Raw genomic sequence first — 24339 nt, forward strand, 5'->3', positions numbered from 1 at the left:
GCCCGCCCGTGACAGTTGGGGGCACAACCGGGATTGTTCAGGAAAGCATCGAATAGTGACATTGGTTTGATTTGCATTACCATTGAGTTTTACCGTATTGAAATTGAACTTGAACATTATTGACATTGATTGATGTTTGTCTTGGTTGATCGAACAACCATTATGAACCCATTAAGCTTTTCTCTGGCTCAGGAGTTTTGATAATGGTTTGAAATCATCAAAAAGTTTATGAGTTTTTTTTCGGCTGAGAAGATAACTTGAAGGAGTGTTGGAGCATAACCTAAGGGAAAAATTTCCCAAAGGGAAAAAGAAGACGAAGCTAGCCAGGGAAATCCAAGGCAAGAAAGAGAACTTCGACGACGGAAAGGAAATTCGAAGGCTGAGGTACTTGGAGAAGAAGCAGAAAATCTCGTTGGTGAAATTCAAGCAATATTACACATTGGAGTGAGGGAGTACAAAAAACAAGTCCTCTAACAAGTTTACACTCAGCTGTCAACGTTTAGCTAACTTGTACTTGTTCCAAGTACTTACCTAGCGTTCTGTTGATTACCTACGGACTTGGGGTTACTTCTTTTAAGAAGGAGTTCCATTTAACCTTGTAGGGGCTGAGAAAATGATGTATTCCTCGACGAAGATCCACCAGCATGGAAGACGTGTTCCGAAATGAACTTTGGATCTGTTTCGATCTTCACTGTGACTATCATTTACAGTGACACCTTCGAGGAGCACCTAGAGCATATCCAGACCGTACTCAAACGATTGCGGGACGCCGGATTGAAAACGAAGCGAAAGAAGTGTCACTTTTGTGTTCCAGTCTTCAACTTCTTGGGTCATGAAGTGTCAGTGGAAGGGATCAAGCCAAAGGTCGATAACGTCAGGAAGCTTTTGGACGCCAAGAAGCCAAAAAAACGGACCAAAGAAGTCCAGTCATTCCTAGGGCTGACGGACTATTATCCTCGCTTTGTTCCTGGGTACTCGGAGATCGCCAGACCTCTTTACAAGTGCATCCCAAAATTTCAGTGGGGAGAAGAGCAGACAAACGCCTGGCAAACCCTAATTGAAAAATTGATAACCCGCCCTTGTTGGGTCCCGGATTTAACAAAAGTTCATCCTCACACAGATGCTTCTGGGTTGGCTTTTGGGTACGTGCTGTCACAGACTTCGGGTGATTATAAACCACATCCAATCAGATACGGAGGTAGGGTTTTGAGAAACGCAGAGATACGATACACGATCTCGGAGAAAGAGCTGCTGAGTTTGGTGTATGCAGTGAGGGATTGCAGTCAATATCTCGAAGGACGTTTCTTCACCATATTTACGGATCATCAACCCCTGACTCATGCGTTGCGATTCCGCGATTCGAGTGGACGCTTGTCCAGATGGGCTGTTCTGCTACAGCAGTATTCTTTCGAGATCCGCTACAAGAGGGGAGCGAAGAACAGTTGCAGGATGCAATGTCGCGAGCTCCTATCCAATCTGTCTCTGAAGCATTCGTTGGGAGTGTTCGACTTGTGCCCACGACAGAGATAGCCGCAGAACAAGAGTGTGACCGACCATAATGAAAGTACTTTTGAGAGTTTGGGGACCAAACTTCCCGTTGGCGGAGGTGTTGTCACGTGATGAAATGTGGAAAGCCTCTATGCACATATTGTGCATTTTCAAACGAAATACGAAAACAGACAAACGAACGGGGTCTTTCAAACTGCCTCTGATCGGGGTGGGTTCTCCCTGTTTGGGGAGATTTATTGTTTGACACCCAAGTATACTTGTAAACTGACGCTTATGAAGCGTGACGAATTAAATGAAGCAGAGTCTCCGCAGAGCCAACTGCGGAGGAGCCAACTGTTGTCACGTGATGAAATGTGGAAAGCCTCTATGCACATATTGTGCATTTTCAAACGAAATACGAAAACAGACAAACGAACGGGGTCTTTCAAACTGCCTCTGATCGGGGTGGGTTCTCCCTGTTTGGGGAGATTTATTGTTTGACACCCAAGTATACTTGTAAACTGACGCTTATGAAGCGTGACGAATTAAATGAAGCAGAGTCTCCGCAGAGCCAACTGCGGAGGGTAAATGTTAAATGGTACTGACGAAATGAAGCAGAGTCTCCGCAGAGCCAACTGCGGAGGGTAAATGTTAAATGGTAACGAAATGAAGCAAGTCTCCGCTGAGCCAACAGCGGAGGTATGTTAAATGGTGGACTGAGAACAAAATGAAGCAGAGTCTCCGCTGAGCCAACCGGGGGTAAATGTTAAATGGCCGACACGGACTATGGATTTTTACAGACTTTACTACGTAGATTTTTATGGTTATTTTTTTATGAAGAATTGATGCATCAAACTTAAACCTTGCTACTACTCGTGCTTTGAATTCTATAGTACCTAACCGGTTCTCTTCCAATAATAGCTTGGGATCCTGAACTAATCCGGGGACAAATATAAATATTGCTGTTGAGGATAATTGTCGGGAGTTACTTATTGAGCCGTAGCGGCCCGCCCGCGACAAGCTTCTTGAATTTCTGGGGTCTAGATATTGACAAACGAATATTATTGGAAACATTTCAGGTCAGACATCTTTTTCATTGGAATTTTTTAAAAGAATTGAATGTCAAACTGTAAAGTAAGCATTTGGTGTGTGACTTTGAATTTGCAGACTCTAAAACCCCCGATTTTTTGGGAAAATGGGCAGACATATACTCACAAAATGGTGAAAATAAAAATATGTTAAGAAAATTTTAAGGCTTAAGCATCCAAAGGCCTCATTTTGAGTGCTCTTATAAAAAAAGTGTATGTTGATGACGTCATCTTTTATGACAAAAGTTTGTTGGAAGGTGTAAACCGCATGATTGGCCACCCTGTTCGAATTTCATTAAAAAAAAAATATTAATCCTCTAAAATTTAGTTAATTTTTTCTTTCCAGGCGTGAAAAATTTTACTTCAAATTTGGGGTTCAAAGAAGGGTTTCGTCGCCAATCCCTTCCATGTATTTACCCATGTCTGATATACCCGTCATTTGTGCTGAAAGGGTTAATGTTGTCATGATTTCAAGCGGCATAATAAATTATAGTTTGATAGGTAATCGTCAACATTAGAATTTAGAAAGAGTGGAAAACTTAAAAGCTTAAAAATTTTAGACTGTGAGACAAAAAGATTTTGAAAACAAATGCTAAAAGAGATCAATTTTAAAAATTTGTCTAAGTCTCTTGATCTTTAAAACATAACAGCATTTTGAAAAATTTAGTTTGAACCAATCAGATTTGAGAACGTTTAGCGGCAGCCAATCAACTTTGAGTATTTGTTTTGTTTCGAATGTGTTTTAGTTGTTCGAAATTAACGGTTAAAAAACCTCCTATGCGGCATTCTAACAAACTTAGGTCGTGTTGCAGTTTTCACTTTCCGACTGCTGTCGTGTAGATATAGTGTTCTAGCAATAATCGAAATTTTGAAAGATGCGTTGTTGATTCAATACTTGGGTTTGATTATTGGCTTTCGTCCTGGAACATTTTGATTTTATTGACGCATTATTGATTATTGGTTCCATGGTTTGAAATATGGTGATAATGCGAGTTTGATTTAAGTAATAGTTTTTGGCTGCAATATCGGTAAAAAAAGGAGACTATATTTGGATAGATATTGAATGTAAAATTGACGTTATTTGATAATCTACACTGATCCACTAATCGACACTTTATCGAGACTTTACGCGTAGGAGCGATGATGATTAGTGGTTGTAAAACTTGTATACAAATGAGGACATTAGTTTTCACATTGATTTGTTTGATTAATTTTTGTTTGGGAGATTTTCAAGATGTGAAGAAGCCACCACACCCTCATATTATATTTGTCACGTTAAGGGATATGGTATGTAATGTTATAGGGTGATTATAAGTGCGTTATAAGATAGTATAAGGAGCCTATTACGGTATATTTAGAATACTTTCAAAGTTCATCAATTAAGGTTTTGACTGGGAGAAAGCATTCATCTTTCCTTTTAATGTATTTGGGAACTACACGGACTGTATGTTAGCAAGGTTGAGGAATCATTCTTGATTTTCTCCACAGGAAGTTCAGTAGGCAAAGTCAGGATTTTTAGTTTAGGTAAAGTTTTTCAAAATTCCGTCTAATGATCAACTCTGAAAAAAATGATTGGGAGGGTTTTTGTAAGGTTCTCATCAATCAAAATTTCTTCATTTTTGAATAGAAGATTTTTTTTTCAATCAAGATCATATTTTAAAGATTAAGCAATGCAAAGAGAATTTTTAAAACACAGTTAAGTGCTGCGAAAGAATTGCACGGTAGAAGGATTTCAACCATAAATGCAAATGAGTTTTGCTTCAATCAAAGACAGCGTCGAACAACGTTTAATTATGCTCACAAACGGTACGCCTCGATGACTTTGTTACCATGGCAACAATCTTTTTCTTCAAAAATCTTTAAAATGGCGCTAAATTAAATAAATCTTTATATTTCTATATTCAAATTAACAAAATTAATCTAACCTTAAAAATTTTAAGAAAAAGATAATTTCAAAAAAATATTTCCAAAAAAATTAAACGAACTTAAATTATCCTTGAACGACGGGATTTCTTAACCCTTAGAAGCCAGAATACGTATATATACGTTTTGAAAAGGCCATTTTACCGATAGACAGTCTTTTGGTCATAACTCCTGACCACTTGAGATTCAGAGAAAAAAAATCTGCTATTTTTTGTAGGTGAGAGAAAGGGCTTTCCAACGATACCAAAGTTGATACCTGAATCGTTTGTCCTGGTCGAGAAATTGTCTTTGAAAGAATAATTTTCCAGAAAAAAATGATGAACTTTTTGGCCTTTTTCAGAACAGTTAGCGGCTTTGAAAGGTTAAAAAAGCTCTGTAAATCTAAAAAATTTATTCTCGATTCTATTCCTAATAATGTCTTGTTAATATTATTCTATTCCCGCGTAGGGTTGGGACGATGTTAGTTTCCATGGCAACCCGGAGATACCAACGCCGAACATTGATCGTATAGCGAACCATGGTGTTATCTTGCAACAGTATTATACCACACCTTACTGTGAAGATTCTGTAACAGCTTTCAAAACTGGAAAATTACCCATACATTATAGTAAGTTAACTCTGGTAATATGTGTTTTTACGGCATTGTTGGTCAATCTAGTCTGAATTTCAGACCTCTACAAAACTGCAGGTAGCATAGAAACATAGAAGGGGTACAAATCCATTAGTGGACGCCAGTAGCCTACGACCAATCGGGGAATCTCTGTCCTTCTCAAAGCTGTCTGTTTAACATTTATGACGTCCATTGACACCTTTTGTTTTCTATAAGAACAAAGTATGTAAGAATATAAGGCTTGGTGGCAAACAAATTAAGAACTTTCTATGATGGAAAATTATCTGGATAGTATAGTCGAGTAAGAGTGCAGATAAAAGATTTGAGGAAACTTTTCCACAGTAATAATCTTTAAAATGCATGCTCTCCATTTCAGGACGTCCGAAAACAGCAGAGGAATATAATTCTCGTTCGCAACCTTACGATTTATGGAATTATCTCGATATACAGAGTTACGTCATACGCGAAATTGGAAATGTAAGCCATATTTTGTCCGTTGGCTTTCTTTAAACAAAGAGAAGTTTCTTATGATCTATTTAGACTAGTAACCCCGTCGTTGTATTTCGATGCATCTTACGCTTTCATTCAAACCCTCCCACAGCAATTTGTCCTTTTTACGAGAACTTTTATAGAACCCTCCTGTGTTCCTTTGTCTCATGAAAAGAAGACACTTACTAGTCTATGATCTTTCCTGCCTGCTAAAATAAATTCTCCTTCACGTGCTCTAATCGCTTGTGGTCATAGGTGTACTTAGTGAATTGGCTAGGTTAACACCCTAAGAGCATAGATTTAAAAAGCCCGAAGGGCTAGATGTCGTGCTTTAAGCCATCGCAGGCAAAAAAAGTGAATATCGGAATAAATACTGTTGCTATTTTTTTCGAAAACCCGCGAAACTTCTGATTGGTCAAGCGCTGAAATTTTCTTGTAATGTCACGTGACCTAGGTAGGATTTCCTACCTAACCACGGCACACTTTTCAGCGAAAGCTTTACATCTAGCCCTTCGGGCTTTATAAATCTATGCCTAAGAGGCACTTTTTTCTTCACCATATGGTATTGTTAAAACTTCTCGACGGACTATTCTTATTCGTACTTTCATTGTTTTGGCTTTCTTTTTTTCAGATCGATTGCGAAGATACAAACGTGCCCTTCTACCCATGGGAGGTCATTCAGAAAGCAGAAGATGTTTTAAAACAACATGATCAGATCTACCCACTGTATTTACAAGTCAACTTTCCACAGCTTCATGCCGATTATCCAGAACAAGTACCAGAGGAATACAGGGACCGTGCCAAAAATATTCCATTCGAAGCAAGAAAAATCTATGCTGGTAAGTTAAACAAACATTCTTAAGCTTGCATAGTTTGATGCTGGGTGTTTTAGTAAACGTAAGAATTTGAATTAAGTTGGCTATGTTTTGTGAACTTAAACTCTTCTTTTTTCAATGCTGAAATGATTGACGGGTTTTCTACACCGGAAAATGCAATTGAACAAGATTGAAGAGTTTAAAGATTTAATATAAAGCAAGAATGTGTAACGTATAATTTTTATCTTCGTTTTTTATATTCTGCTTCAATATGTTTCCTTTCTATAGGCATGATCATGCAATTAGACAGAGCAGTCGGTCACCTCATTCGCATTCTTTACGACACTGGCATCCTTCACAATGCTATCCTCTTCTTCACCACAATCACTGGAGGTACCAAAGGAAATAACTTCTATACTTGGCCATCAACATACCCTTTCCGTGGTAGCAACGGAACAGTATGGGAAGGCGGTACCAGAGCGATTGGTTTTGTTTACAGCAACCGGATACAAAGACGAGGTATGAATTCTTCACTGAAGATACGAACTGACTTTCATGATATGGTGACATTTACTTTAAATCTGATAGGCATCTTTGTTTTATGTACTCTCGGGTACCTAATAGCCGGGGGGTTGGAATAAGCGGGAGGATTGGAAAAAATCTCAAAACTTAATAAGCGGGGAGGGGGGGGGCTAGAATAAAAATGTCCTGGGTGGAGGCTAATACTGTAGAATTAGGACAAAAGAGGGGAACTTTCAAAAACATTTTCCAAAAAATTAATTAGCGGCGGGGGGATGGCTATTAGCTACCCGAGAGTACATGAATTGTTAATGACTTTTTGAATCGGGATATGTTTCAACATATAGAAAACTTTGTTAATCGAAATGTAAAACTTTAGAGATGCCTTGCCTCCAAATCTACCAAAGTTGAAGAATGAATATAATTTAACTCATTCACATCTTTTAGGACGAGTTTCATACGGACTGATGCATATCACAGATTGGCTTCCGACCATTTTCCGATTAGCGGGCGGTAACCCGGAGCATGTCGTTGAGACAGATGGTATGGATATTTGGGATTCCATCAATTCCGATGATTACTCACCAAGGTATAAACTTTTTTTTTCGATGTCGCTTTTTTTCTTTCAAAATTCCAAATTTGCTTTTTTTTCTACACTCCGAATTCGAACTCGAACGGAAAGTTTAATTTGTTCGAATTACAAAAAGATTCGAATTATAGAGTATGTTTTACGAGATTTTCCCTAGACGGGGACTGAAAATTAGTTCGAATTATAGAAAGATTTGAACTACAGAAGTTTGAATCAACGAGAACTCACTGTATCTTATTTTCGGGTAATAACATCGCATACTGCAATCACTCAGTTAGGAAACTCTGAACGATTTTTTAATCCCCAGTCTGACTTCTGAATATATCACATTCAAGGTCATTCATTATCATTGTTTTAATAGCTTACATTAAAAAATCATATCTTCTAAAATAAATCGGCTGTTAGCTTCTTGACTATTTTGATGATTCTATGTCAAGATTTTGGAATTTTATTAATGTTTTTTTTTATAAATCTTTCTTTACAGAATGGAAATTTTGTACGGAATCTATGGTAACATTTCAGCTGTCAGAGTTGGCGATTTTAAATTAATTCAAGGAGAAAGTTACGTGCCTTTTTCACAACGACCAATGGCGAAAGGAGAAATGAAAAACTTAGTACGTCCCTATACGATTTGGGACAGTGAATTAGAATGCGCTAATTATCCGGACGCTATCGGTTGTTGGCCGGACATTGCGCCATGTTTATTTAACGTTCGTTTTGATCCATGTGAGAATAATAATGTTGCTTATTTCATGCCACAGACTGTCGAGGCTTTAGCGTATAGCCTTAAGAAATATCAAGATGGTGATATTTATCGGTCACGTAGAGATGTCAGCGAACAATTGGAAGTTGATTCCGAAAAATACCGCGAAATTTTAAAAAGGTTACGGAGGAGTGCGGAAGAGCTAAACGTTAAAGATATACGGAAATAAGATAGATGACGGGGAGACGGCAGGGTGTTTCTGACAAGGAAGGTCGCGTCACGTGTCGGCGACCTGACAGATACCTATAGGAGCAAAGCTTCGACGATATTTTTGGAAAGATTTATCGATAAATGGGAAATTCATTTGCCTGGTGGGAAATTGATTGAGAGGAAACAGTCCTTGCCATGAAAATGAATTTATTAAAACAAGTCCAGTTCAACAACGGAAATGGACGTGGGATTTCAAACCATATTTCATGGAAATTGAAATGGCTCAACTTGTAATATAAACAGAGATACAATTATTCCAAAGCGTCTACTTCGGCGATGCGTGATAGTAAATTGAATACATGTTTCAATCCACAAAATTATTCACTGTTGGAGGCAGCATATGAGAAAATAGACATTGGAGAAACAGTAAATATTTAATAATTACTGCAATGTCAACTCGCATTCTCTGGTAGGCGTGAGTCTTCATTTACCAACACGAAAACAAAGTTTTTCAGTGTGCAGAACTTGAAAACTGTTTTTTTTTTAATTTTCTTTTTTAAGTCAAAATATAATCACATTACTCAAATTAAAACGCAAATTCTTTTGTTTTCTTTTTCTTGTGAGTTTGGTATGAACTTCAGCAAATTAGGAAAGCATATTATGATAGAAAAAATTTATGGAAGTTTTGGTTTTCGGTTTACAGACTTTTTCCTGAAGATGAGGCTAAGGAAGTGTTTTTAAAAGATTTAATTCTTAAAGTGACGTCAAATTGAAATAAAAATTATTTGACGTCACTTATTTTTCGGCCGATATAAGAAACCCATGCAGCAACTTTGAAAAGTAAAACAAAATGAAATGTTCGACGAAATGGCAGCATGTCAAATTATCGGATCCAGTTTTTTTATTGTAATTTAAAGTTTATTATTGGCGACTTAACAAATTATTTTTGCATTTCCACGACCAGCCAAGATGGAGAAGACAACTTTGCAACATTTATTGTCCTCTCAACAGAGTCTAGCGAAGAAGCTTAATAAACTCAGAGATCAATCGAGATCTCGACGTCAGGTAAACATATCTCATTTCTTTTGCACCCTTTCTAACATTGAGAAGCCTTGATACTTACTTACTTTTGATACTTTTGATGGGTTCTTTGAGTCTCTCAATCATTCCATTTGGAAATCCGATGATTCACCATTTCTCTCACACTGTTTGAATCCGCTCTCCTGTAGGGATAATAATTCGGGAGCAGTGGTTCGTCCGGCAGTGTGGAAAGAAAAAGGTCAAGTTGTCTTTTGAATTTAATTTTTGTGCAGTTTGTGATATTACGAATGTAGAATGGGAGAGAATTGAAAAGCTTAGGTCCTTCTTCAGATAGTGAGCCTCTCCAAATGTTTTTGTGTTTAGAATTTACTTCTTTAAGGTGGCATTTTCGTCCGAGTCTCTGGTTTTCGTAGCAGGTGATACCCCCTTTGTTCTCAGAGTGGTTGAAATTTGGAGAATATCTCTCTAAGATATACCAAGTATAGTTATAGATGATTTGATATCTTTCTCTACGTCTTTCCAGACTGTATAGTTTTAGAGTTTTAAGTTTTTCCCAATAGTTCAGTCATACCCACATCTAAAGTGATCCCAAGGTCTTTGACTGTAGTCTTGGTCTCTATCACCTTTTGGGTATCAGAGAAGTATTTGGAGAGTTCTTTAAGTTCTTCATTTCTACCATAATTGAGATGTTCAAATTTAAGTCCATTCAATTTCATGTTATTCAATCCAGTCCACTCATAGACTGCGTTCATGTCATCTTGGAGCTGAATGATATCAGCATGGTTTTTGATTTCTTTCATTAGACGTGTATCATCAGCAAATGATGATAAGAAAGAGTGTAATATCTTTTTGTCAATGTCTTGTATCATTATCAGAAACAGTAGTGGTCCAAGCACAGATCCTTGGGGAACACCAGAGATGACTTCTGACCTTTCTGATAGTGTGTAGTCAACAGAGACTTGTTGCGTTCTATCTGTTAGAAAGGATTTGATCCAAGCAAGCAGTTTGCCTTTGATGCCATTGGTTTTAATTTTGTTCAGAAGAATGGTATGGTCGACTCTGTCGAAAGCCTTGCTAAAGTCAAGGTAGATCACGTCCACATTATTGCCGTTTTCTATATGGTGGATAAGTCGTTCTGTGTGAGCTTCTGACAATTTTTTCGAAAATTTTTGAGACATTCGAAGTTAAAGCGACTGGTCTATAGTTTTCTGGTAAACCTTGATTGCCTTTTTTGAAGATTGGTGTGATGTAGCTTGATTTCAGTAGATGGGGAGTTTGACTTTTGTCTATTGCCTGTAAACAATGCCAAGAACAATATTGAATTGTTTAGAGTAGAGTAAAAGGGCTTCGTTGACTCCATTTGAGAATTCCAGTAGTGGAGTGAAAAAAGGGGCAACATCTTCACGAATGTATAATGCAACACCGCCACTGTATCTACCATGTTTGGCTTTTGGTCGATTTCGATCCTTTCAAAAAATTCTATAACCTTGTATCTCAAGCTCAGCTTTATTGTTTCGACAACCAAGTTTCAGTTATACCTAAAAATATTTGATTGTCAGTGTGTAGAATGTCACGTAGGTATGGAACTGATGACGGTTTTGTTTGTGGGCACAAGCCTTGGATATTAAGAAATGAATATTTTGTTATTGGTGTAACGTTGGATATTGATGGTTCGGTAGATGGTTTGTTCGGTTGAAATTCAGGTTTTTGGATTGCATCAATGGTTGTGGAAGGATTGGAGGATGGAATCTTAGTTGATTGTTCTGATGATTTGGAAGTTGAGGTGGCTGTTTCATTTCGTCTCGTATCAGTGACAGCATTTCTGTTCTGAAATTGTCCAATAGTTTCTGAAAATCCAGCTGTTGAGGGTGTTCGGTGAGCTGATCTTTCTTTGTGTAGGGGGCTTGCGCTTGGTGCCTTTTACATGAACAAAATTACAGTTGTCATTAAAGCACTGACTTATTTTGATTGATGATGAACACATTCTTGGATGGAAATGAGGGCATTTTGTTCCTGCGTTGCATCCTTTAGGGCTTTTGTTGCCATGTCTCATCAGCTTCGGACAAGCTTTTGGATGTTTGTACTTGCAGCCGTTTCCTTAATACCTGTTTGCATTTTCCCTTTTTATAGAAAATGCAAATAAGTTCCTCGTTTTCGTTATTTTGAGAAAGGTTTTCTTTTGGAGAAAAGTCACTGCTTTTTGAAAAATTGTTATTTTGTGAATTTGTTTCTGTGATATTTTCTGAGGTAAGCATGATACTGTTTTGGATTTCTCTTTGAAATTTATTTCGCATAAACTCAGTTCTTCCTAGGTAGATATCGCTGTCCTGTCTGTTGGTGACAACAATATTTGGTGATAATGGTATATGCGGAAGAGTTCTTCTTGGTGATGGAATACTAACATTTTGGTTACTTTAATCGTAGAAATTTTAGCGAGACTAATTTTAGCGTATATTAGCGAGTCAGGAAAATCTTGATTTTTTTGGGATTTATTTTAGCGAATCACGATTTCAAAAAATTTCGCGTGGATAAATTTTAGCGAATACTCGTATTACATTATTGACTGAATTCGTTTTCTAGCATTTCTTTGCACTTAAACCCTTCCTATTGATAAAAATGTATTAAGGCACTATAACCAGAAATTTGGCGTGGATAAATTTTAGCGATCTGTCGTTTTGGCGTGTTTTAGCGAGATTTATTTTAGCGAAAATAGGGAAAACTCGCTAAAACGCTAAAATTAGTCTCGCTAAAATTTCTACGATTAAAGTAATATATTTAATTGTATTAGGAGATCGTTCATGTAATATGTTTCTTTTTGGTGATGGAAGACTGGTGCGTTCAAGAATAGATTTTGTTTTAATTGCAGTAGATTCTTCTTGGAACTTGGTTGGTGGTGAAGTTTCGTGATTATCACTGGTTTGAGGTTTGGAGTTTGGAAAGTTGGCAATTTTCGTTTGGCATGATGTGCATATGTAACAGACACCTGGAATGTTGAATATGGGAAATCTCAATTCTTTGTTTTCATTCATTAAGTTCATACTTTTGAGATGGTCAATATAGCACTGTTTGTGAACCTCTTGGCCACACACAATACAGTTAATAAATGGTTGATAATTGAGTTTGATTCTGTATGGTTCAGTGCAGATTTGACAAATGTCTTCAAAATAATTTTTTATTTTTAGGCAAAGCTTCTTGACAGCTTCATCTTTAAGTCGGATGGTGTCGACAGGAGCTTTGGATAGAAAAGATAGAGTGTCCATAATAACGTCCTTGTTGAACGACGATTTCAGAGAATTTAAGTTTTCTTTCGTTGGATTTTCTGGATTGTATGATCTGAGGCAATCTCTGATTTTAAGTTCAGCGAGGGATGTTTTCCAGCCTTGAATCACGTCCGAAGAGACACCGTTAACTTCAGTAGATTTAGACATTTTAGGTAGTCTCTGCAACGGAAACCAGAGACTGGAGCACTTAACTGGTATATAATGTAGTAGGAGTCAGTCTAAACCATAGAATTGCGAAAAGATGAAAAGTTACCTGATTAGCTGCACATGGGAATATCAGATTCACTGTCATGTGCAGTTGTTCCTCAGGATTTGGCAAAATGCCTGGGTGACCAGCCACAGGACCCTTGTTGCTGACTTGGAAGTAAAAATATAAACGTATACCTCTATGATCCAGGGCTAACCTGGTGTGTTAAAGCAATGCACAACTGGTCCAGTAGCGATTGATGTTAGCCAGAGATCCAATGAAATATATGGCCAATTTTTGTTATTATTTGATTATCTTTGATATTGATCCAATTGATACAACCAATACCAAAAAATGAACTTCGCACTTCTCTAGACGAAGAGTGCCAGGTTGATCGCAACCCTGTTTAGTGCTGTATTTATCGGATTTCACAGCATCTACCGTTCTTTTTGTACTTTTCATCAATCTAAAATCTTATTCACTTATTCTTAATGGAGTAAATTTTTTTATCTGTCTAGACTTGAGAGCGCATGTTTTCTTAAACACTAATGGGTGGCCTCTAAAAGTCCTACATTTGAGCTATTCACGTAAAATATAGACTCTTTTGATTAACAAATAGGATTTTTTTTCAGAATGTTTACACCCTTTTAGAAAAAAAAGATGACTTGAAACACAAAATTAGAGGCTTGTTTTAGAGCTAAAAAATGAGACCAAACTCGGGGTAAAAGGTCTCCGAGGAGCCAAATTTTCTTCTCCAACTAAATTTTTACCTGACTTAATAAGCTTCCTGAAGAATAAAAAAGGTTGGATTAAATTTCTCAGAAAACTTTTAATTTTTTTCTCGACTATATTTTTGAAACTTCGATGATGTAAACCAAACCATTATAAGGGTGTATTCGATCAGTGTGTAACACAACGCTAAAGGTGAGGCGTCCCGCAAGGGCGGCCTCATTTGTTCGCAATGGACTTGCGTCCCAAGGGCTCAGTGGATCGGTGAGACGGGTTTGAGGTCATTAAGTTGGCTCTCAGGTGCAGCTCCACTGTTGTGACAAAAGTGCCGGGATTCTCAGAGTAGTGCAGGTACATGACAGAACGAATGAGAGCTATCGAACCAATGCTCACAAAATGATCAAATACATTTAATCATTTTACCAGCTCCATAATTTATCGAAAGAAGGATTTAATTCGTATATGGGTAACACTATGGGGTTTTATTGGGATCCGCTCGAGAAAAGCATTATGGAAATTGAACATCCCTAGGTAGAGCTGTTGCATCTTCCCTAGCTAGGGAACAGTTTGAGAAAAATCCAGATTTCCAGATCTGGAAATATACATTTCCATAGCCTAGGGAATCAAAAAAATTTCCCTGGGCATTATGGGGCTTGGGGATTCATGCCTACTACTTCTTGAACTTAACAGAGATGCTTTAAACATATATCATTTTATTCTGAATCGCACACCTCTACAAGACTAGTTAGGGTATGCCATCGGCCTTGATCGTTTCCACTGCTAATGAATTTTTGTGGAAACATTCTAAAGATTTTCGAAGATTTTTCATCCAGGACAATCTTATCAGGACAATTTTCCACCCACCAAGCCTACTTCAATTTGTATGTGGGTATCCTAGACCCGGGGGGGGGGGTACTTAGGCAAAAATAGGTGCTGGGTATGTGCGGACGGTAAGGGTCGGGTTTTTCACCTTTCAAAGTCTCTCTAAGGGTTACAAAAATCAGGAAATTTCAAAGTAGTCTCTCTAAGGGTGGGAAAAATCACGATTTTTAGAAAAAAAATTTGATTTTGAGAGAAAAAAATTACAAAAAAGTCTCACTAAGGGTAGGAAATTTTTGAAAATCAGAGAAAATTTTTCGAAAGAGTCTCTCTAAGGGTCGGTTTTTGGAGGTCCCGTCCGCACATACCCCTCATTCACCAACCCTAGTACCCCCCCCCCGGGATCCGAGACTTTGTCCTTATCTGAATTTACACGGTACAGAAAAAGTTGGTAACAATAGCGAGGCTTTCCATCTTTCTAAACTTCTTTAAAATATCTTTTCCTGTGCGAACCGAAGGCTCACTTTTGGCAAGCTCAACTCAGGTGAGATATAAACATCGATGTAATAACTTCTCATTTTTGTACACAGGATCCAATCCTCGATCGCTCCCTGAGTGAAGAGCTGAGAAATATTCAAAGTGAATTTACATTTAACCAACAGAAGATCAATAGCCTAACTTCCAATGTAAGGCTAGTTCAGAAACTGTCACACGACAGTGGTGTTATCATCAACCATTTTCAAAGCTTGGAAGCGTGTTTACGATCGAAATCACTACCTGCATTGCAAACAGCAAGTATATCATCACTGGAAAAAATCGAGAAAGTGACCATCGTTCAAGAACATTTGAACTCTCAAGAGTCTTCGGCAAGCGACCTTGCACTTAAACTTGGCCACGAAAAGGAATATAAAACCAGTGAGGTTCGAAGAGAACCAAGTGTTGTGAGCAATGACAAATTCCTTGAATCAAGTGTTACAACCGAAGACAAAATCCTTGAACCAACTGTTGCGAGCAATGACAAAATCCTTGAATCAGGTGTTACAACCGAAGACAAAATCTTTAAATCAAGTGTTGCGAGCAATGACAAAATCCTTGAATCAAGTGTTGTGAGCAATGACAAAATCCTTGAATCAACTGTTGCGAGCAATGACAAAATCCTTGAATCAGGTGTTACAACCGAAGACAAAATCTTTAAATCAAGTGTTGCGAGCAATGACAAAATCCTTGAATCAAGTGTTGTGAGCGATGACAAAATTTTTGAATCAACTGTTGTGAGCAATGACAAAAGCCTTAAATCAAGTGATACAACCGAAGACAAAATACTTGAACCAACCTTTGCGAGCAATGACAAAATCCTTGAATCAGGTGTTACAACCGAAAACAAAATCTTTAAATCAAGTGTTGCGAGCAATGACAAAATCCTTGAATCAAGTGTTACAACCGAAGACAAAATTCTTGAACCAACTGTTGCGAGCAATGACAAAATCCTTGAATCAACTGTTGTGAGCGATGACAAAATCCTTGAATCAAGTGTTGTGAGCAATGACAAAATCCTTGAATCAGGTGTTGTGAGCGATGACAAAATCCTTGAATCAACTGTTGTGAGCGATGACAAAATCCTTGAATCAAGTGTTGTGAGCAATGACAAAATCCTTGAATCAGGTGTTGTGAGCGATGACAAAATCCTTGAATCAACTGTTGCGAGCGATGACAAAATCCTTGAATCAAGTGTTACAACCGAAGACAAAATCCTTGAACCAACTGTTGCGAGCGATGACAAAATCCTTGAATCAAGTGTTGCGAGCGATGACAAAATCCTTGAATCAACTGTTGTGAGCGATGATAAAATCCTTGAATCAAGTGTTGCGAGCGATGACAAAATTCTTGAACCAACTGTTGCGAGCAATGACAAAATCTTTAAATCAAGTGTTGCGAGCGATGACAAAATCCTTGAATCAACTGTTGTGAGCGATGATAAAATCCTTGAATCAAGTGTTGCGAGCGATGACAAAATTCTTGAACCAACTGTTGCGAGCAATGACAAAATCTTTAAATCAAGTGTTGCGAGCAATGACAAAATCCTTGAACCAAGTGTTGTGAGCGATGACAAAATCCTTGAATCAGGTGTTACGACCGAAGACAAAATCCTTGAATCAAGTGTCACAAGCGATGATAAGTTTTTTAAAGTGAGTGTCGCCAGTGATCGCAATGTCTTTGATGACGATGATGTATTTGAGACAGCTCCGACGTCGACCTCATCATCAAATATCTTCCTTTCTACGAGTCCATCAATGGAGTTTTTGGATCAAACTGCCAAGGGAACTGATTCCCAACAACGGGAAAAGGCCGTCAGATTTTCTTCTGACATCGAGGTGTTAGAGAGATCGTCAATCGAGGAATGTTATTCAAAACACCCAGACGATAATGTTAGATCTTTATGTAACATTGATGTCTTGGAGAAATTATCAACTGAGGAATGCTTTTCAGATCTTCCCAAGGCTACTGTAAAATCTTTATGTAATTTTAAAAACGAAGGAGTTTCTGCAACTGCCGTTGTAACTGAGTCCGCCGAAAAGTCTTCTGCAGAAAAACCGACAGAAGAAGTTGACACGACCAACAATATCACTGTATCCAATAGTGATAGTGGACAAGATTTCGTCAAGCTTTACATGGGGTCTAGCGATCATACCGAACCCACCATGGACAAACAGAAGCTTGACACTACCACAAATCTGATCACAAAAATCGAATTACCAAGCATTGTAGTTACTGGCTCCGAGAAAAGTGAAAACGGAGAAAATGCATTGACATCTCAAGGTGTATCAAATCTGATCACAAAAATCGAATTACCAAGCATAATAGTTACTGGCCCCGAGAAAAGTGAAAACGGAGAAAATGCATTGACATCTCAAGGTGTAGATGTAGTTGATAAAACAGAAAATCCTTCCGAGCGAACAGACCCTACCGTCGTGGAAATCTCATCAGTCTTGGAAACTACACCACTACGAGAACACGAGACAGTTGAGTCAGAAACGTCGACCGAGACAATCCAACACGTTGGAGACAATGCTTCTGATAGCAGTGGTGATTCGTTGGTCGTAATTGTCGATTCAGGTAAAGCTTGTACTTGATTTTTCGAGATCTCTCAACTAACGTGAAAGTTGTTGGTTTTCTACTTTAGAATACTATTCTTCAATGTCTAAAGCAAGGCAATATTCTTAGAAAATGATGTTACTTCATTGTCTGGAATATCAGACAAAACTTCTAAATTAAAAGAGTAATATTATACATTGATATAATATTTTTATTTTTATATATCTTTCAGGTTCTAAATTGGACATAGTGGGAAGTGTTTCGAGAGCAAGCACAAGCCTGGCTGACATCCATGGCCAGTCCTCGGCAACATCGAGTAGTCTGCTATCAGAGAATGTAGACGTCATGAGCGATTATTCCTCAAAGGAAACATTTAACCAGACGAAAATTAATTGTTTGGAGAAGATCATTACAGGATTTATAGACCAACAGGAAAAAGATGAAATATACATCGCATCCTTGCTGGAAGAGTTGAGTTGCAAAGTTAACATCATTTCAGAATGTGCTAAGAGGGAAACAAACCTCAAGAGGAAATACGAACTAGACAAACACTATCTACAACAAAGCTCGGTCTCTACCGAGAGACAGCTCAATGAAATTATTTTGTCTACACGCTATGAAAGCGATATGAAGGACAGAGAGATGTTCAATGCTAGAAACAAGTATCAGAACTTGGTCGAGGCTCTTGTCGAGAAAGACAAACGCTACAAACAAGAGGTATGAAATGTTTTTGACTATAGATGTTGGAACATAATTATCATCAACTTAAGCACTCCTTAGTTTGAATTTTTCTTTGATTTAAACGGATATATTTTCACTTCAACTTCGAATAGTGAATCTAACTAAATTTACAAATCTATGTAATATAAGTAATACGAACAAATCTTATCGGCAACCTGAATGTGCTGGTATGTGCTTTTCATATTGGTCACACGGAAGATACACTATATAATCTTTAAAAATTGATATCTTTTTGCAGGTCAGCGCTCGAAAAAGAATTGAGTTGGAATTAGAAGACTCCAAACAAGAGCTCAAGCATGCTTTTAAGTTCTTGAATAATTTGCACAAAAGTCACACCGAGTTGCAACATGGACATAAAGAATTGTTAGGAGAAGCAACAAGAAAGTAAGTTACAATCTCTCAAGCTGATGTACGACGTTATTTGAACGTCCATCTAATGTTTTATGTATGTTACAGAATCTTTCCCCTCGTTTTTTTAAAGACTAATGTACAAGCGACGAGGTCAAGCAAAAAAGGCATAGAAAATAGATGACAGAAAAATTTCAATTTTGACTGCAAAATGCCCTTGGAAAAAAGAACCATTCCAAATTTCAAAAATATCCTTTTCATGATATAGAAAACAGGCGCGCCTCTTATTCTGAAAAAGTAGAGTTTACAACAGAAATTTTCAAAAGTAATTCTTTTTTTCGGCTTAAAAATACTGTGTGAGCAAATGGGAGGTGATACGTTAAATGATGTACAATATTGAATATATTTTCAGGAATGAAGTTGATCCAAATTCATTAAGCAACGCATCGGTTGACCAAACGACTCGTGAACACCCTGCCAACAAAAACAAAAAAGGGCTTTACAGTCCCAGCGAGCCAACAATAGGTCTTCTACAAATCGATACAAACACTAAAGGATGCGAATCCCAGTGTTCATCCACAAACAGACACCCATCATCTTCATCGACAAGTAAACCAGATGTAGATGAACACAGTGTCTATAGCAAAAACAAAAAAGGGATTTACAGTCCCAGCGAGCCAACAATAGGTCTTCTACAAATCGATACCATCACTAAAGAATGCGAATCCCAGTGTTCATCCACAAACAGACACCCATCGTCTTCATCGACAAGTAAACCAGATGTAGATGAACACAGTGTCTACAACAAAAACAAAAAAGGGATTTACAGTCCCAGCGAGCCGACAATAGGTCTTCTACAAATCGATACCATCACCAAAGAATGCGAATCTCAGTGTGCATCCACAAACAGACACCCGTCGTCTTCATCGACAAGTAAAGCAGATGTAGATTGTGTAGATGAAAACGGTGTATACAACAAAAACAAAAAAGGGATTTACAGTCCCAGCGAGCCGACAATAGGTCTTCTACAAATCGATACAAACACTAAAGGATGCGAATCTGCGACTTCATCAACTACCAGATCGGCAAGTAAGTCAGAAGTTAATGACTACAGCGTTGGGAATATATCTCTTCTCAAAAACAGTAATAAATCATCCAATCAAATGTTTATCCTGGCCAAAGAATCTTTACAACAACCTCATCATCACACAGGAGCCAACGGTATTAGAGAATATTCACCTGCGGTAGAAAAGGTTTATCGGAGACCTGATTTGTCCAAGAAGAAGAGAATGCTTGGCCCATCGGAGCCGGTCATCCTTACACCATTTGACTTGGTGACACCCAAAACATGTCAATCCGTCAACGACATGACACTGATTGAATTTTACAGTTCCCAAAAGTCTTGTGAGTTCGATTTATCAAATGAAGGTATGGAATCGGTAATCAAATGTTATTCACCGACAGAGCAAGATGATGTGGAAATCAGTCATAGCAGTACCACAAGTGCGAAAGTTTATGCGAGTGCTTCTCTCAGTAGTAACCTGGAAATTAGTCATAGCAGTACCACTAGTGCGAAACATGATGCGAGTGCTTCTCTCAGTAGTAACCTGGAAATTAGTCATAGCAGTACCACTAGTGCGAAACATGATGCGAGTGCTTCTCTCAGTAGTAACCTGGAAATGTGTCATAGCAGTACCACAAGTGCGAAAGATGATGCGAGTGCTTCTCTCAGTAGTAACCTAGAAATCAGTCATAGCAGTACCATAAGTGCGAAAGATGATGCGAGTGCTTCTCTCAGTAGTAACCTGGAAATGAGTCATAGCAGTACCACAAGTGCGAAAGATGATGCGAGTGCTTCTCTCAGTAATAACTGCTCTGGATTGTGTTCCAACACTGAGTTAACAAACGCTGATTCCACCTGCGTGATTGGTGAAGACTTTAAAGATCCACGAAAATCGATCAATGAATCTCATACAACATTATCAAGAGTAAACCCGGAGCCAGCAGCGATTAACCCGTTTCACACTCTCATTGAAAAGGCTTGCAGGGAATCGACCATAAGTAGAAAAAACGTCAATAAAACACTTTCAAAGCCTGATATTAACTTAGAGCCTGATATTAACTTACAACCCGACACGAGCTCAGAACGAAACGAAAAACACTTATTAGTTACCGAGACAACTACAGAGCCCAACAAAAACGGGGGCTTCATTAAAAGCTTAGTTGTAAGTTTTCAAATTATGGTAGGCTTTGTCATGCTCCCATATACAACAGTGATTGGAGTGAAAAATGCTTACGGGAAAATATCAAAAAGTTTATCTACAAAAATTGCAAATGCTAAAAAGGTTTGTAAGAAAGACGAACCAAAGACGGAATCTGTCGGTAAGGTTGCAGAGGACAACGAATTGGAAACGATCGACACTTCCACGTCATCGCCAAGTTATGAAGTTAGGCGAATTGTAAATCGATGCGATATCGTCTTCTTAGGCGGGTTGGAAGATGTTGATATTCAAAAAGGAGATAGCCAAGAGGTGACTGCAACGACGGAAGATAAAATAATGACACCGAACAACAATCATGGAGCTTTCTCAACTGTATCAAATAGTTCTTCTCTCGAGGACAATACAGTACTTCAATCAACCGAAGGAGATTCCAATACAGTTAGCAAAACCTTCTCAAATCCCGAAATAAACGAAATCGCCAATCCTTACGAGATTTCTTTCCTCGGAGAGGAACAACAAGATACTTTTGGATTGGGTGACAAAAGTGATGCACCGAACATTGATGAAGGAGTGTTAGTGGAAAATTTAACCAGACCCATTGAAACGATTGTCAACGTTTACACATTTCCATTCAAAATGTTAAACAATATTAAAACCAGTGTCATGGAAACATCAGATGCGATGACAAAAAGAATCAAGAATGCGAAAAAAGTTGTGCGCAGACAAAGAACAGCACGCACATCGAACCAGCAAAACAGATCCTCCGAGGGCACTGCGAACAATGGAAATCTCTCTCTAGGAGGATCGGAAGATTACAATGTTCAACAGGAGACCAAAGTTACAATGGTAACATCGAACAATAACCAAATAACAAAAGATACTGAGATAATTCCAGTTATAAATGAAACTTCATTCCTCGGGGAAGTTGCTAGATCTGAATCATCAGACGAAATTTCTGCAATGGAAAAATCAGTTGACATCGAAGTGTCAAGTTCCGACCAACACCCAATAGCTAATCCATACGATGTTTCATTCCTCGGAGAGGAACAAGGAGGTAAAGCAAAAAGCGATGCAACAGATCATCATGGAGAAGTCTTGATCGAAAATTTAACCTACCCTTTTGAAACAGTTCTCAATGTTTACGCCTTTCCATTCAGAATATTGAACAATATAAAAAACAGTGTCACGGAGACATCAGATGCGATCACAATGAGAATTGAGAATGCGAAGAAAGTTGTGCGCAGACAAAGAACCACGCGAACATCTGACCAGCAAGACAGATCCCAAGAGGAGACAAGTACTGATGGTGACCATCTTCAAGAAGGAACGGAAGATGTCGTTAGCCAAACAGAAAAAAGCCCAGAGAGGACTGGTAACAAAATTGAAATGTTGACATCAAACAACAACTTAATAACTGAGAAAAATGAAATAAATCCAGCAGTTAATGGCAGTGTAACCACCCTTGGTGAAATTGTCGAGCAGCCACCATCAAATGCAGTTTCTGCAATGGAGGAAACGGTCGACTTCGAAGTGCCAAGTTCTGACCAACACCCAATAGCCAATCCGTACGATATCTCATTCCTCGGAGATGGACAGCAAGATAATTGCAAAATAAACACCAAAAGCGATGCAACAAATCATAATAAAGGAGTCTTAATTGAACATTTAACCAGACCCGTTAAAACAGTTCTCAACGTTTACGCCTTTCCATTCAGAATGTTGAACAATATAAAAAACAGTGTCACGGAGAAATCAAATGCGATCACAATGAGGATCGAGAATGCGAGAAAAGTCGTACACAGACAAAGAACGGGGCGCACATCTGACCAGCAAGACAGATCCCAAGAGGAGACTGAAAACCCAAACGTACTTCAGCTGGATGGTTCAACTACACAATAATCGATTCCAGATACATAAAAATGCCAAAATAACTTTTAAATTTAAAAATTCTTTTCTTATCTTCTTTGTACTTTTTATCTTATCTTTTTCTAAATATATCTTTAAAAATCAAAATATTGGGTCAATTGTAATTATTCATTAAGTGTGACGTGACGAACATGCCTCAACTTTTTAATTTTTCGATTACACTCTGTACTCTCCCAATTTTAAATTTCATAATCAAGGATAAAGTCTAACTAACAAGAAGAACCGTCGGTAAACGAATTTTTTCGAATTTTTTCGCAAGTGACGAGTTTTTCACCGACGAATATTCTTTGCCGACGATCTTTTTACTGACGTAACCGGAGGGCCCGATATCACCTTTTTCTTGAGTACTACTTTATCCAGCTTTATCCCAGATTAGCCTAAGCATTTGAGTGTTTTAATAAGCCAAAATTAGCAACATACCTGAGCTTGATTCACTAGGTGTGCATTTTCATTTGACTTTTTTGAGAACTCTGGAAAAGAAAAATATGATCGATTAAAAATCTTTACAGGTTGATTCTGCATGACGTCACTTTTGTCTACCATCTTGAATCAACCTTTCATGGCCTGAAGTAATTTTTTCTTAAAGTTCTCTCATATCTTAGTAGTTTTTGTTTCATGTAGATTAGGCCTTATTGAAATTGACCAAAGCAGTTGAAGAAGAAAAGTAGAGTAGATGAGCTCAGATACTAAGTAGTGAGTATATTTTTATGTTTTAGTATTGACACGTTTTCTAATAGGTTTTGTTGGCAGTTCGTTTATATCTTCACTTTCATCAATTTCGAACTTTTCTATTACATTCTGAAATTCTAGTGCAACTGAAGTTGAGAAATAAACTTTTGGAAATCAAACCGTTTATTCAGTCTTAACGTCAAAAATGAGCAGATCATCTTTGCTACATAAGCATCACAACAATATCACCAGGTTAGGGTGGACACAGGACTGTAGATATTCCTCAATATTGAAGATTAAATGTAATTACGCAAGCATAATGAAGTATGATCACTAACCTTTTGCTTATTTCCTTTTCTGTACACCAAACAAGCATGCAAAACAAACACACCAACCAACATTGCACCAATGATGCCAGAAATGACGGTAATATAGAATTTATCATCATATGGTGTGAATTTTTTATATTTATCTGAAAGAAGTTAATTTATTCAAAATGTATCAAGGAAGGAGGAGCTCATTTTCTTACAACCTTTACACGATTTTCATGTTTTAAATTCCATTCTATGACAATTGATCACTAGAAAGAAATACTACACACAATGTAAAAGGTCGAGGGAACGAAAATCATTCACCAACTAGGCTCCAGTGTTCATGGGTGACGCTACTTCGGCGCTACTTGGACGCTACGATTTTTGCTACAAATTTTGAATTTAAATCTAGCACAAGTTTGGAATTTTTAAAAATCTGGCAGTAAAATTGTACGAAAATACGTTTTATGAATATATTATGATCAAAAAGGATTTTTATAACCTCATTCGTGTTTTAAACTGGTCGAAACAGATAAAG

The 24339-nt window shown here is 37.8% G+C and overlaps 2 protein-coding genes and 1 long non-coding RNA gene across 3 annotated transcripts; 2 read left to right on the forward strand and 1 right to left on the reverse strand.

Moving 5' to 3' along the window:
• Positions 1-3372: 3372 nt before the first annotated feature.
• On the forward strand, positions 3373-9046 carry LOC136823750 (arylsulfatase I-like). The gene is made up of 7 exons (XM_067079921.1): positions 3373-3863; positions 4947-5106; positions 5486-5586; positions 6230-6437; positions 6702-6932; positions 7380-7521; positions 8006-9046. The coding sequence occupies exons 1-7, from the start codon at positions 3717-3719 to the stop codon at positions 8451-8453; spliced, it is 1437 nt and encodes a 478-aa protein (XP_066936022.1). The 5' UTR covers positions 3373-3716; the 3' UTR covers positions 8454-9046.
• On the reverse strand, positions 5127-23955 carry LOC136823751 (uncharacterized). Its single transcript, XR_010849066.1, has 3 exons — positions 23829-23955; positions 23242-23291; positions 5127-5318 (listed from the first exon to the last, which is right to left on the reverse strand). It is a non-coding gene; the product is annotated as an uncharacterized lncRNA (long non-coding RNA).
• Positions 9396-18307, forward strand: LOC136823752 (serine-rich adhesin for platelets-like). Its single transcript, XM_067079922.1, has 3 exons — positions 9396-9499; positions 15082-17605; positions 17817-18307. The coding sequence occupies exons 1-3, from the start codon at positions 9404-9406 to the stop codon at positions 18305-18307; spliced, it is 3111 nt and encodes a 1036-aa protein (XP_066936023.1). The 5' UTR covers positions 9396-9403.
• Positions 23956-24339: the final 384 nt, after the last annotated feature.

The sequence above is a fragment of the Clytia hemisphaerica genome, unplaced genomic scaffold, assembly GCF_902728285.1.
Source record: "Clytia hemisphaerica strain Z4C2 unplaced genomic scaffold, Clytia hemisphaerica genome assembly, whole genome shotgun sequence".
Taxonomy (NCBI): domain Eukaryota; kingdom Metazoa; phylum Cnidaria; class Hydrozoa; order Leptothecata; family Clytiidae; genus Clytia; species Clytia hemisphaerica.